The sequence below is a fragment of the Tachypleus tridentatus genome, chromosome 10, assembly GCF_004210375.1.
Source record: "Tachypleus tridentatus isolate NWPU-2018 chromosome 10, ASM421037v1, whole genome shotgun sequence".
NCBI classification, from domain to species: Eukaryota; Metazoa; Arthropoda; class Merostomata; order Xiphosura; family Limulidae; genus Tachypleus; species Tachypleus tridentatus.
Genome location: NC_134834.1, coordinates 160,482,957 through 160,498,556, shown reverse-complemented (window position 1 = coordinate 160,498,556; position 15,600 = coordinate 160,482,957). Strand labels below are relative to the sequence as shown.

The 15,600-nt window shown below is 35.5% G+C and overlaps 1 protein-coding gene across 1 annotated transcript in view; it reads right to left on the bottom strand.

The window, feature by feature from the left end:
* Nucleotides 1-15,600, bottom strand: part of LOC143228549 (protein nervous wreck-like) — a 156,385-nt gene that overhangs the window by 68,385 nt on the left and 72,400 nt on the right. The window contains exons 11-12 of the mRNA XM_076459792.1: nt 12,881-12,973; nt 4,644-4,695 (exon numbers count right to left, since the gene is read on the bottom strand). Coding sequence (XP_076315907.1) covers nt 4,644-4,695; nt 12,881-12,973 — 145 coding nt within the window. The remainder of the gene's footprint in view (nt 1-4,643; nt 4,696-12,880; nt 12,974-15,600) is intronic.

Here is a 15,600-nt window from a genome sequence, read left to right as displayed (position 1 = left end):
GAGCGTATTATTGTGGTGAGCATGTCGGGCTGTGGATCGAAAGGTCCGTGGTTTGAGAGTGAACCAGCAAAACACTCCTCATTTTCAGCCATGAGTATATAATAAAACTGCCCATCAATCACGTTATTTGGTTCAAAGAGCGAGTCAATACCATGGTAAATATCATTCAAAATGAGGGATGGTTATTTCTGAACTCTAGCGCTGGGATCTGTGACGTGGTCATTTAGCCCACGTACGCAAAATTCGAATTTCAGTTTTTAGTATATTTCTAAGAAGCCTATGAGTTTCAACTGAAATTAAGACTAAAATTCATGGAATTATGACCTCTGTATAATATCGCTGGACAATGCAAGTCATTTCTATGCTTAACAATAACACACTGGAAAGTTGTTCTTAAAGATATCACTCTTCAAAATCTTTAACGAATAATTTTGCAATTAATTTACTATAACAGCAAATTCTAAACGTTTATTTAAGGTTTGGTTTGTTTTGAATTTCTCGCAAGGCTACACGAGGGCTATCTGTCCTAGCCGTCCCTAATTTAGCAGTGTAAGGCTAGAGGGAAGGCAGCTAGTCATCACCACCCACCGCCAACTCTCGGGCTACTCTTTTGCCAACGAATAGTGGAATTGACCGTCACATTATAGTGCCCCCACTGCTGAAAGGGCGAGCATGTTTGGTGTGACGGGGATTCGTACCCGCGACCCTCAGAATACGAGTCGAGTGCCTTAACCACACGGTCATTCCGGGCCCGTTTTGTTAAGACTTCTGTGATTAATTTGTTATAAGAAAATTTTTGAAACGTTTGATCAGGATTTTTGTGATTAATCTGTTACAATACGAAATTTTTTAAAAAGTTTTACTAAAACTCCTGTAATTAATTTGTTATAGCAGAATTCCTAAAACATTTGATCAAGGCTTTTTTGTGATAAATTTATAAATCGTTTCATCAGGGCTTACGTGGATAATTTGCTTTAACAACAAATTTATAAAACGTTTTAATAGGACTTATGTGGTTAATGTACTACAAAATGAAATTTGTAAAACGTTTCACACAAGACTCCTGTGATTAATTTGTAAGTGTGACACCACTGTGACTCGTGTACCAAAGATTCAGTTTACACTCTAACTGTTAACTTTTCCCCACAGTAAGTCATCATGAGAAGGAAAAACTGCTATCACTTTCGTTTCTAAACTTTTCATAGTAAAAGACTTGTTACTGATTTGGTTCATTTTGGCGTGTCTAATACACATATTGGTCGTTATTGTAAGTTTGATTAGTTCAGTAATTCAGGCCCGGCATGGCCAGATGGGTTAAGGCGTTCGACTCGTAATATCAGGGTCGCAGGTTCGAATCCCCGTCGCACCAAACATGTTCGCCCTTTCAGCCGTGGGGGCGTTATAGTGTAACAATAAATCCCACTATTCGTCGGTAAAAGAATTGCCCAAGAGTTTGCGGTGGGTAGTGATGACTAGCTGCCTTCCCTTTAGTCTTACACTGCTAAATTAGGGACGGCTGGCGCAGATAGAACTCGTGTAGGTTTGCGCGAAATTCAAAAACAGTTCAGTAATACAGGGTCATTTTAAAGAAACAAACAGTATGGCATGGGATGATGAAATAAATTGAACTAGGGTTTTCAAGGTTTTTTTTTTTTTTCGCATATTTCCCACCGATATCGAAAGACCTATCGAAACCATGCAGATTATCCAACTAGTCCAGAGAGAAGTTAACTGGTGAAACTTTATTACACCAAAGAATGCAACGCCAACGTACTTCTTACGGAGTACCTCAGATTGCATAACATTTGCAGATGACCTTATAAACTTTGTACAGGCAGACTACCAACACCTACTGAAATCGTTGTTGAGACCAGTCGTGTTGTAGCAGAAAAAGCAAAGTCAGCACAAGTGAAGGCAGCCAACCCTAGGCTATGCCTTGTCACATTGAACTAATCTGTCGTTTGACAGTGTTACTTGATATAGGTTTTTGGTTGTTTGGTTGTTTGTTTTTTTGGGGTGGGAGAGAGAACAGTTCTTTACACTTTTATTTTTCAAACGTTTCCTTCACGATTTCCTTCGAGCAAAGCATCATCAACTTTTCAGCAACTGTATACGATTTGTTTATCTCAGCAATTTTTGTATTTTATTATTGTTTTAGTATTAACCAATTACTTAGCCCTTCACTAATAAAAATGAAAAAGAGCATTGCTCGATAATTAAGTGATTCTGTTGTTTTGAAAGTTTTAAGTATTAATTGAAAAGATCTTGTGAATAAATTAAATACATTGATTTCAAGGTATATCTTCATTTATTGTGTGAAAAAAACAACAACATTTAAGTGACTGTCACCATTTTACCGTAACTTGCAGGCTTAACAATGGCTTTTGGTTGTTGTATTTTTACTCACGACAAAAAAGTTCAGATCCCCGTTATACTCAGCTTTTCGGATTCTTAGGACCGAGTTCGTTCAGAACAGTTACGTATTTTCAGTCTCTGTGTTTTATATTTTTCACGCCAACGAGCGAATTAAAAATTCATCCACATTTGATAGTTGCTGCACACAATTAGAATAATTGTTTAGTTGAATTGCAAGCTGTCCTGTTTCTAATATCTGCTAGCAATAAATCTATGTTATCTTTACGCATGTGCAAAAATGCAGAACAATACAACAGTGCAAGAATAAGCACATGTATCCTAAATTACAAATATATTTTAAAATTTAAGACAACTTCAATAGGGAAACCAAACACGTATCCACAGAAAATAAGTACTTTTTATGTTTAGCAAATATTAGTGTATATATACTGCTGGCCAAAATCTTCAGGTCAATGAACAAACAAAAAATAAGTATTTTGCATTGTTAGACTTAACCACTTATTTCAGTAGAGCTTTGAAAGATGAAAATAAGGAAAGGGAATATAAAAAAAACAAATCTTTTTAGCATTTAATAGGGAAAATGTGAACACTATGAAATTCCATAAATATTAGCTGGTCAAAAGTTTAAGACCATACCAAAAAGAAGTCCTAAACAGGGTAGGAAATGCCCAACAAAAGGTCTCAGTAGTAAATTGCACGGCCGTCATTGCGAATAACTGCAAATATTAGCTTTGGCATGGTCGATATAAGCGTTTGCAGAAGGCTGGCTGGAATGTTATTCCAAATGGTGAAGATCATGAACTGTTTGGAATTGACGTATGTTTTTATAGACTTCCCTTGTCATCCACCTCCAAACATTTTCAATGGGGTTCAGTTCGGACGAACACGCTGGATGGTCCAAAAGCATCACGTTATTTGCCATGAAAAAGTCCTTTGTCCTGCGGGCATTGTGGATTGCAGCATTGTCCTGTTGAAAGATCCAGTCATTTCCACACAAGCGAGGGCCTTCAGTCAATAAGGATGCTCTCTCCAATATGCCAATGTAGCCAGCTGCTGTTTGACGCTCCTGTATAACCTGAAGCTTTATTGTTCCATGGAAGGAGAAAGCATCCCAGATCATGATGGAATTTCCTCCACTGTGTCGTGTAGAAAATGTCTCCGGTGGAATATCTTTACCGTGTCAGTAACGTTGGAAGCCATCTGGACCATCCAGATTAAATTGTTTCTCATTAGAGAACGAAACCTTCTTCCACTTTTCTACATCCCATGTTTTGTGCTTGTCAGTAAAGTTTAGCCAAGCTGTTTCATGGTGTGGAAGAAGGCGTGGCCTTTGAAGACGTTTACGGTTTTCAAAGCCTTTCTCTCGTAGATGCCGTCTTATTGTGTTTGAGCTGCATTCTACGTCCGTAAGGGCCTTAATCTGGTTCAACGATCGGCTGGTGTCTTGCTGGACAACGCGTCGAATCCTCCTGCTCAACGCCGGCAAAATTTTCTTGGGTCGACCACTTAAAATTCTCGCTCCGTATCCCTCAGGGTCTTTTAAGAAATTTGGAACAGCAGTTTTACTACGTCCAATCTTACCAGCGATGGTACGTTGAGAGAGACCTTGCTCTTACAGCTCGACAATTCTTCCACGTTCAAACTCTGTCAACTTTATAGCCTTTGCAATATTTTTACCCAATGTAGCACAGGAGATGTCAGTGGGAGATGTTGACAACGCTAATGCTCGAACACAAATGACTAAATTTCGTTACGTGTTTACCGATTAACGTTTCGTTTCAGTATGGTCTTAAACTTTCGACCAGCTAGTATTTTGGCTAATTTCACTTCGTTCACATTTTTCATATTAAATGCTGAAAAAGGTTTTTATTTTAATTTTCCTTTTCTTATTTTCACATTTCGAAGCTCTACTGAAATAAGTCGTTGAGTCTAACAACGCAAATTGCATATTTTTTATTTATGTTCATTGGCCTTAAGATTTTGGCCAGCAGTATATATGGCGTCCTTTCATTAAACTTATAGTTTAACTCGAACACAACATTTTAAACTACTGGAGGAACCCCTGAAATCTCGTCGAGACTCTCTGAGTGCTTCGCAAATTCCTAGTTGAGAAACCCTTTTTTTTTTCTGCAAGCCTTGCAATGGTGAAGTTAAAAAGCAAGTGCAAAGGCGTTTATGTTTTATTAAGCATTAACGTTTTACTCTTTACAAGTTAAAACTTATAATCTTACTCCTCTTACTGTTACACAAAAGTATTACTGTCATACCTTTTCCTTCTCGAAATGCTTCTATCCTGGCCTCTGCTTTAGCCTTTCCTGTCTGGAATAACAAAACAAATATATATATATTCATGAAGTTTACATTACAGTATAAAATGCGTTGAATCAATCTCTAAATATACTTGTGGTTTAAATTATTTTACTCTAATATACACACAGATATGCGCATAAATATATATTATGTCATCAAAAGTATTGGAATAACACATACTCATTTGGTTTTGAACCCGTCCCTATTGGAACTACGTGGGAATCCCGTAATGCACCTTTGCGCATGGTTTATAAATCTCAACAGCTGCTACAGTTAGTCAGCTGTAACGAGTAAAGAACCTTACACACCTTGAAAGAAAGACTTGCTAATGAAGGCAATAGTCGCGATATTAGTGTCTGTGAAATGACTGATCGTGCTGTGAAACGAAGTCACCCACCTGGCGTTAATACCATGATCAAAGACTTTAATTATAGGTTTGGACTGCAGGCCAGCACTCCCAAATGTTGTTGTGTTTTATGATTGTAATGCATCCCACAATGTACTCACCACAGCAGTGAATGTAATGTGTCAGTCTTCCCAGTGCTTTAGTGTATGAAACGGCTATACTGAGAGAGAGGACAAGACTTTATCTAGGTTGTGGCCAGACCCCCTACATCTGAAGTTTTGAAGTAATATTATCACTCGATAACTGGTAAGAATTATGGAAGCCATGAATGTGTTTTCATACTGCAATACTTTACAGAAATCTGCATTGATTGCATTGGTTGAATCGCAGTGGCTCAGCGGTAAGTCTAAAAACTTATTATGCTAAAAATCTTGTTTTTATCCCAACGGTGAGAAAAGATTAGATACCCCACTATGTAGCTATGCGTTTAATAATAAAACCAACAAACAAATTCACATGGGTAGGAACACACATTTTACATTTTCCCACATGACAATATATTATGCCATACCCACTGTAACATCAGTCGTTCTAATCAATTAATGTCCTAGATATGTTTTGCCCTTAAAAGACTGTCTAATGGACAAGTGATGAAATCTCACTAAACCTGGAGCTGCTTTACAGTACGAATGGCGATCTATTCCACTAGATGTACTCCACTGGTTTCTTGGCGAATCTCATAAACATTGTCCAAACTGTGGCTGAAACCATAAGTTCGTACACTATTAAAATCTCGCCCACATAGTCAAATATAATACCTTCTTCATCAGAGGACATTGCTTCAGCATTTGTTATAGTACGGTACACCTCTCTGAGGTACATAATAAATATAATTATTTTGTTTCATACGTATGGATTTTAGTTTAACTTACAAGTTACAGAAATGTTTAATCCCTACCAATAATCCATAAAAATAATACGTATATGTAATATAGCTATTATAATTCATTTAATATATTTTTACACGAGTACAATAAATTAAACATTATGTAATATCTCGATTTTCTGACAAAATGCCAAAATACTTATGTAATATCTCAATTTTCTGACAACGTGCCAATGGCCAAATAAACAGCTAAATAATAATAATGCACTAAAGTCAATGTCTACTCTACACAATCCTTCACATGATAGGCTTTTGTGAATAATTCGTAATAATTTCATTCTAACATCCCGAAAGGTGATGAAAAACAAAATATGTAGCATACAGATTCTGTGACACATTACATAATGGCCAAAATCCGCAAAAAATATTTGTTCTTACACAAATGGTTAGTCTGTGAATATTTTTCTTTATATCAGTAGTGATGAATCTTTTACGTTCTTATGGTTTGGTTTTCTTACAAAATAATGTTACTGCACGCTATCTTATCTGATCTATAACTCCATCACGGTCGGCTTTGTGTTTGTTTCTCTCTATCCACTCTTTCCGCTCGACCCCTAGTGATCAAAATATGAGTTCATCAGGGTTTGGGAATTTCAATTATTTGTTCGGCTTTAATCTTTTCATCTCATTCAAGATGTCTTCAAAATGTACAAAGGCATCAAAATACACAAATATTTTGCTACGAAATTCCCATCCGCAATTAGCTTGTTGTTTATTTCAGGGGTTTAGAGGAAGGCGTGTCTTTCCCACAGTTCATCGCGAACAAAAATTCCACGGCAACAGATTCTATCGCTACAACAACAACAAAAAAAGTGTTGATAAGCCATCCCGCTTCGCACACGTGACACCTTGAAGTGCAAAAATAGGGGTTAACAATTTGAGAAAGGTCATGTTCTACACTATTATAAAACATGTATAACAACCCCTTTGCACGTGGCGATACTTCCAAGATGATACTATGAAAGTCTTGACTGACCTCAAAACGTGAAAAAAAACGGAAAATAGATACAGATGATAACAACTGAGCAATGTTTATGATTAACTAGAAGGATGTACGACGCATTATTTAAATTCTGTAACCATATGACAAATAATTAATTTTACAGAACAGTTTCATTAATTACAAACAATTTCCTAGTAATGCGCGAATGAAAGAGTCACTTGTCATTGCACAAGGAATATTTTTAGGACTGTATTTTTGTAATAAAACAAATTGTAGTTTCAATGCATGCTAATAAATATATATTCTATTATAAGAAAATTTACCTTCGTTCCTAATACCATTGTTTTCCTCTTATTATTTGACTGAAAATTACTGCAGCTAAAGAAGTGGCAAACGTTTCTTATGAACAACAGAGGTAATGATTTGTTTGTTTGTTTTTGAGTTTCGCGAAAAGCTACACGAGGGTTATCTGCGCTAGCTTTCCCTAATTTAGCAGTGTAAGACTAGAGAGAAGGCAGCTAGTCATCACCACCTACCGCCAACTCTTGGGCTACTCTTTTACCAACGAATAGTGGAATTGACCGTCACGTTATAAAGCTCCCACGGCTGAAAGGGCGATCATGTTTGGTGGGACGGTGATTCGAACCCGCGACCTTCAGATTACGAGTCGAGCGCTTTAACCACCTGGCCATGCCGGGCCTCAGAGGTAATGAACTTATCAATATGCAAAGACATATAACAAACGTTTTTTGGTCACAAATTTGCAATGAACTTACGAAAGTCTTGTTATAAATAATGCCTTGAACTACAGTTTCTACTGTTCGTAAAAGCCATGTCACCCGTAAGGTAGTTGTTTTGTGTAGTTATTGTAAATAAAACTTAATAAAGTAGGACAACTGGGTCATGCTTACAACGGCATGTTTTGTATAGTCGGAGAAGCCACTCAAGTAATCTATTCCAGTAAGTGAAGTCAACTTATAAATAATATTTATCAGCGTATTTAATAACCTTGGCGATCATCCCATAACAATGTTGCATGCATAACATAACACTCTAGAAAGAACATTTAACATTATTTTATGTACAGTAGAATGACTACTCTCAAAGAATTCATACATCCAAGACCCAGTATTTCAGTATTTCATTTCCTACTTTTATCTGTGGCATAGTGGATCATAAAATGGCTCAGAGACTGTTGTGTTTTTGTTTTACTTTTAGCTCATACCTCTGTTATGTCTTGGCCGATTTGTGATCTAATTACAGTTTTGGACTCTGGAGTCCAAATATTTTCGATTGATATATTCACCACGCCCAAGGTCTCGTAGATTAATTTACTCTAAATCTGCCTAAAAGAATTTCAAATTGAACGTAGGTTGGCACAGATCCTGATGAATAATAAAATCAAAATAGGGCCACGCGCGCCCCTCGTTTGGTATTGCTGGACCATATAGTTAATAACAACAACGAAAAGGTTTCATACATTAATTTACCCTAATCCTACCTAAAAGAATTTCAAGTGCCGCCGTTATTGAGGATTCTGATTCTCTCTTGTTAAAAAAAATCGTTGTTCAAAACACAGATCTGAAACAAAAATGATAGTTTTGAATAGAAATAGCTGTAATACCAAAAACATTACTAATACATACGAATGTACGTATAAGGGTATATTCGAAACTAAGAAGTTAATTCATGAGACACATTTATAAAATAAGATATCATGAACCACTATTTGTGGTTCATGATAGAGATCATAAAGAACTGCACAAAATCTTGATAGAACGTTCGGGCAAAAAGCACCTTAAACAGTAACGATTTAGTAAAAACAAACTTTAAAACCTTTGCTGTGAACTTTCTAATGCCGCAAGTACTGAAAATTCCCTCTTTTTTTTTTTCTGTACTGAAGATTGCATGTCTTATTTTTTATGTTTTATTTAATCAGTATTACAGAAATTTCTATCGAAGGTTGCAGGCCATATTTGTTTGTACTTTTATTTTATTAATATTGCATATGTATTTCTATCGAAGGCTGCAGGCCACAATTTTGTGCTTTATTTTATCAGTACACAGATATATTTCTATCGAAAACTGCAGGCCAATGTTTAAAAGAAGAATGCCGATACCTTTATGTCAGCCTTTTAGGCGCCTTTCTAGATTGGATCGTTTATCTATTGTAGCATTAAAAATGCCCTTCTTTTGATGATTCAGGGATCTACATGGTACATTCCATCGGTCAATTTGAGAATGTTTCTAAAGTGCAGAATATGCAATACAAATTAAAACCTCTTTCGCAGGAGTGACCAGATTCTGTGGGGCCAGCATGGCCAGGTGGTTAGGGGGATGAACTCATAATCTGAGGGTCGCGGGTTCGAATCCCCTTCACACTAAATATCCTCGCCTTTTCAGCCGCGGGGGCGTATATGTACGGCTAATCCCACTATTCATTGGTTAAGGTGTAGATGAAGAGTTGGTGATGGATAACTCCCTGTGGTCTTATACCGCTAAATTAGGGACAGCCAGCGCATTAGCCCTCGTGTGACTTTGCGCGAAATTCAATAAACGAGCAAACCAGATTATAATCATGGTTGGAAACCGTATGCTTGAAACAGTTTGAAGTTATTTAAGATATAACCGAAAAGGGAGAAAAGTAGAACCACACATAAAATAGAGCAATGTTGGTTTCTGTGCGCGGAATATGAATCCGAAAGTTCATGGCTTGCGTCTTATTGCCGAAAAAAAACAACAACTCCGTACTTTAGGACCGTCAGTGCACTACATGAATAGAGGTTAAATCCAGCTCTTTGATCAGAAATGAAAAACCTAAACGGTGGCGGTGGGTGCTTCGAACTAGATGATTTTTTTCTTTAGAAGTATTGACGACTGAGTGCAGAGTCTTTGTGTAACTCCGATAACAGATAAAAAAAAAAAAAAAAACTCCAGTGACGTGAGTTATATTGATCGGGTTCTTTTCCAAACATATGGTTAGGTTTAAAAGTGTGCACTACAAAACCACGTGTTTCAAATGGTACTTATAAATAACGAAGAGCAACTACTTCCTGCTTCAGTAACTGCCTTATGATGACTAGTGGCTCATTAATTTAAACTGTTTCAAATACTCCACATGTTTGAACACACAACGCTCATCACGAAAGGTCACACAAGTGACTACAGAGAAGGTTATGCCCCTAAACATCCGACTACCGTAATTCTTACTCCCAGGTGAGAACCGCGGAAAATGCCATTTTTCTCTTCTCTCGTACTCTCCCCTGCCACTGATCTAGGTTAGATTCACAGAGAGAGGTGTTGCCGGTAAATCAGAAAACCACACCCTTGCCAAGGCGTTTTGCTGTTCAACCTAATAACTGCTATCAGGTCTGGTTTATTAGCCTGAAAGGTGTGTTCCCCCCATATATCTAAATATAGTTCTTTTCCTTTCACATTGCACGTTTTTCAGGTTTAATATTTTCATTATTTTATACATCACCCTTTATTTAGAATTTTACTATTTTCGGACTTTTTCTCAGCACGCTAACCAATGAATATTTTATCCAACTTTCTTTGAGTTTTCTTGTCTGTTAAACTTAATTTTTTAACGACATCACCATTATGTCATGGAGTTTCACATCACACTGTCAGATCAGAATTGCCTGGATAGCAAATGATATCAATATTAACCAATTTATACGCAACAGTAACCAACGACAAAGAAAACTGATTATAGTCTCAGCTTTCAGCGGTGATAATATGAGGAATACACAGACACATATAATGTATAACAAATATTGCACATATCATTGTTCTGAACAGTCGCTCATAGTTACTTTGCAAGTTTCATAAGTAAAATTCTCTAAACACCAAGGTAAGGGGCCCGGCATGGCCAAGCGTGTTAAGGCGTACGACTCGTAATCTGAGGGTCGCGGGTTCGCATCCCCGTCGCGCCAAACATGCTGCCTTCCCAGCCGTGGGGGCGTTATAATGATACGGTCAATTCCACTATTCGTTGGTAAAAGAGTAGCCCAAGAGTTGGCGGTGGGTGGTGATGACTAGCTAACTTCCCTCTAGTCTTACACTGCTAAATTAGGGGCGGCTAGCACAGATAGCCCTCGAGTAGCTTTGTGCGAAATTCAAAAAAACAAACAAACAAATCAAGGTGACATAGAAACATTAAAAACTGAAATATTAAAATTACTGTAATCTGCCCAACATCAGTAATTCAATCTTGCGATGTTTTTTATTATCTTGATTTTTATTACATGTTTTGCAGTAATTCCTGTCCGCTGACTCCAAAAATTATATCCGTTTTCTCCACTAACTACAAATTTTTCACAAAGCGTTATATGTACTATTACGTAAATGAATCATTTCCATTGTAATCTGGTCACATTTTCTTAAGCTTAAAATATTGACAACCGTTGGTTATAGATTCCTCTAGATCAACCGCGACGTAAGAATCTTATCGATCGTTCTTGAGCCCACAAGAAACAGGCCGCATGACGTGTCATTTATGGATAGTATTTGTTTGTGCGTGCACTTTGACTACTTTTTCTTTTCAACATAAATTATTCATTACTATGACAACAAGAGACTGTGTAAACGGTCCAAAGATATTCTGTTAAATTTGTGGTACATTTCTTACGAACTTGACCTAAGTGTTTTTTTCTTCCCGATTTATAAAAAAAAAATTCTTACGTGATAGAAAAATAAATATTATATTAGAAAGCTGCGTAACTTAATTTTGGAAACTCTGTTAGTAAAACCTAAACAACTTTCATGAGTTTAAGTTGTCAGGCCGTCCGGATTACGAGATAAGTAGTTACGCTGTCTATCATGAAGTAACGGTGTTAGTGTGACATTTTTGTTATAGTTCACTGGAACGTGTATTAACGGTATGTATGATCAGTAAATGTGTTACAAGAACTATATATATACACACACATATACAAATAACATACTGCAATGAAGGTTAAAATCAGAATGTTTAGGGTCATGAGACAAATCAAGGGGACTCCATGAAATCTGACGCCCAGTGATAAAACTGGAATACATGCTCACAAAGAATTTCAATACACCGCTTGATCAGGAAAGTAACAATGTATTCAAAATTGCATAAACTGTAAACATTAAGCTTATAATGGAACTATATGTAACAACGTGAAAAATATGTTTATTGTAATACACAAGTTTGTTATTACACTTTATTAACAACTCAAGTTATTTATACATTACATGGAGACCTACAGCTATTGAACTCAGTCATGTGACATGTTGATAATGCTTCTAAGCGATAACACAAAAGACACGTTCAAAGTTAACGAAAAGATAATTACAGCGTTCTATCAGTTACAATTAACAAGCTTCATTTAAAGAAACTATGACTGGAGTTTTCAACTAAGCCACTGCTTCCTTTTTAACATGTTTTTTTTTTTTTTACTTATTTTTAGTTTTGGTTGCATTGGTCTTCATGAAAATATATACGCCACTGCCATCTATCAAACATATTAGAAGTTACTGCTGCTCGATGGTATGGAATAATATTTTTATGAGCTTATCAGTTCTCTCTCGCTCTCTATCAATATTCAACATATATTTTTAGCGATAAATAAATAATTTCGCTTTTGTCTGTTTCTTTCAGATTTGTTGCGCAAACTACAAAGCCGTCCTTAATTTTTTAACCAACATATTAGAGGAAAAACAGCTAGTCAAGAGCACTGTTGGTGTCTGATCCAATAGTAAGATTTGACCATCTCTCTTATAATGTGTCCACAACCCAAACGGATTGTACTAACCACTAGATTACGTCAGGCGGTCCTGGATTTTACAGACGTATTTTTTCTGTACTTTAGAACATATCGATACTTTGAAATGTATGTGTTACAGATAACTACAGTACTGACTATTAACTTATAAAAAATATCACCGTAAATCACATTCGTTGTTCACCAGAGTAAAAACGTTCACTCACCTCTGCCTTACGAATCAACTGTCGAAGTTCTTCGATCTTTATTTCTGGATCAATTTCAGCTGCTGTTTTCTCACCACTGGAGGATACTGAACTCTTGACAAAATACAGTTTAAAATATATATTGACTGCCTGCAGGCTTCTTTTTGTTTTGTACAAATGTTCACATCCATTTTTTATAAACTAAGCTTTAAAGTATTAAAATTACAATAACATTTGCAATTAATACTTAATATATTTTTTTTTTTTAAGTAAAAAGGCTAAACACAACTTAAGAGATTGAACTTTGTGCAAACATATCTTCTGTCACCATTATATAAAAAAAAAAAAGTCAAAGAAAAAGATGGACATGAAATCTACATGAAATAGATTTTGTTTTCCAAACACTACTTTTTCTATTTGGAGACTTTTCAGAATTTATCATTCTGTGTTAAAAATATCATTGGTCAAAATTTTAAATCTCAAAAAGTCATTCAAATAATTTTTTTTCTTTACAAGAACTTTCACTGAAACTGAATACATTTTAATGTATTTGTTGACTTTTCAAAAGTTTTTTTTTCAACACAAAATTGATCCTTTTGGAAACCAAGTAAAATATGAAAACTTGGAATCTCATTTACTTAATTCTAATATCCTTGAAATGTGCTGATCATAGTTTTAATAATAGTTGAAATAAGTTAACATTTAAATAAATTTCTACCACAAGATTTCTTGGAATCATGAAACAATAACAATGATAGGTTAATCAATCCATTATACAAAATCAATTTCTTGAAATATTAAAAAACATAAATGCACCATCATATGTTAGTTTACAGACATTTAATTATTTTCACAAAATGAGAGGGGAAGAAAATGTAACACAGAAAAATGGACAGTTTCATAAATGATTCAAACCTGCATTGCCATTTAAACTTTCACATATTCTCCTGTTCTAAATTCTAGATACAGAAAAAAATTTACTTTTTTTCTTTCCAACAAATTCAGACTGAAGTCTGTATAACTCTTCACAAAAATCTCCTATACTGTTCACTTTCAAACAAATTCAGAATAAAGTATGTTTAACAATTCATAAAAACCATCTATATTATTTTTCCTTTCCAATGGATTCAGACTGAAGTCTGTTTAACTCTTCATAAGAATCTCCTCTAGTACTTACTTTTTCTTTTCCAATGGATTCAGAATGAAGTCTGTTTAACCCTTCACAAGAACTCCTCTAGTACTTACTTTTTTCTTTCCAATGCATTCAGAATGAAGTCTGTTTAACTCTTCACAAGAACTCCTCTAGTACTTACTTTTTTCTTTCCAATGGATTCAGAATGAAGTCTGTTTAACTCTTCACAAGAACTCCTCTAGTACTTACTTTTTCCTTTCCAATGGATTCAGAATGAAGTCTGTTTAACTCTTCATAAGAATCTCCTCTAGTACTACTTTTTCCTTTCCAATAGATTCAAACTGAAGTCTGTTTTAACCCTTCATAAGAATCTCCTCTAGTACTACTTTTTTCTTTCCAATGCATTCAGAATGAAGTCTGTTTAACTCTTCACAAGAACTCCTCTAGTACTACTTTTTTCTTTCCAATGCATTCAGAATGAAGTCTGTTTAACTCTTCACAAGAACTCCTCTAGTACTTACTTTTTCTTTCCAATGTATTCAGAATGAAGTCTGTTTAACTCTTCACAAGAACTCCTCTAGTACTACTTTTTTCTTTCCAATGCATTCAGAATGAAGTCTGTTTAACTCTTCACAAGAACTCCTCTAGTACTTACCTTTTCCTTTCCAATGGATTCAGAATGAAGTCTGTTTAACTCTTCACAAGAACACCTTTAGTATTTATTTTTTCTTTTCCAATGAATTCAAACTGAAGTCTGTTTTAACCCTTCACAAGAACTCCTCTAGTACTACTTTTTTCTTTCCAATGCATTCAGAATGAAGTCTGTTTAACTCTTCACAAGAACTCCTCTAGTACTTACTTTTTTCTTTCCAATGGATTCAGAATGAAGTCTGTTTAACTCTTCACAAGAACTCCTTTAGTATTTACTTTTTCTTTTCCAACGGATTCAAACTGAAGTCTGTTTTAACCCTTCACAAGAACTCCTCTAGTACTTACTTTTTTCTTTCCAATGCATTCAGAATGAAGTCTGTTTAACTCTTCACAAGAACTCCTCTAGTACTTACCTTTTCCTTTCCAATGGATTCAGAATGAAGTCTGTTTAACTCTTCACAAGAACACCTTTAGTATTTATTTTTTCTTTTCCAATGAATTCAAACTGAAGTCTGTTTTAACCCTTCACAAGAACTCCTCTAGTACTTACTTTTTTCATTCCAATGCATTCAGACTGAAGTCTGTTTAACTCTTCACAAGAACTCCTCTAGTACTTACTTTTTCCTTTCCAATGCATTCAGAATGAAGTCTGTTTAACTCTTCACAAGAACTCCTCTAGTACTTACTTTTTCCTTTCCAATGGATTCAGAATGAAGTCTGTTTAACTCTTCACAAGAACTCCTCTAGTACTTACTTTTTCCTTTCCAATGGATTCAGAATGAAGTCTGTTTAACTCTTCACAAGAACTCCTCTAGTACTTACTTTTTCCTTTCCAATAGATTCAAACTGAAGTTTGTTTTAACCCTTCATAAGAATCTCCTCTAGAACTACTTTTTTCTTTCCAATGGATTCAGAATGAAGTCTGTTTAACTCTTCACAAGAACTCCTCTAGTATTTA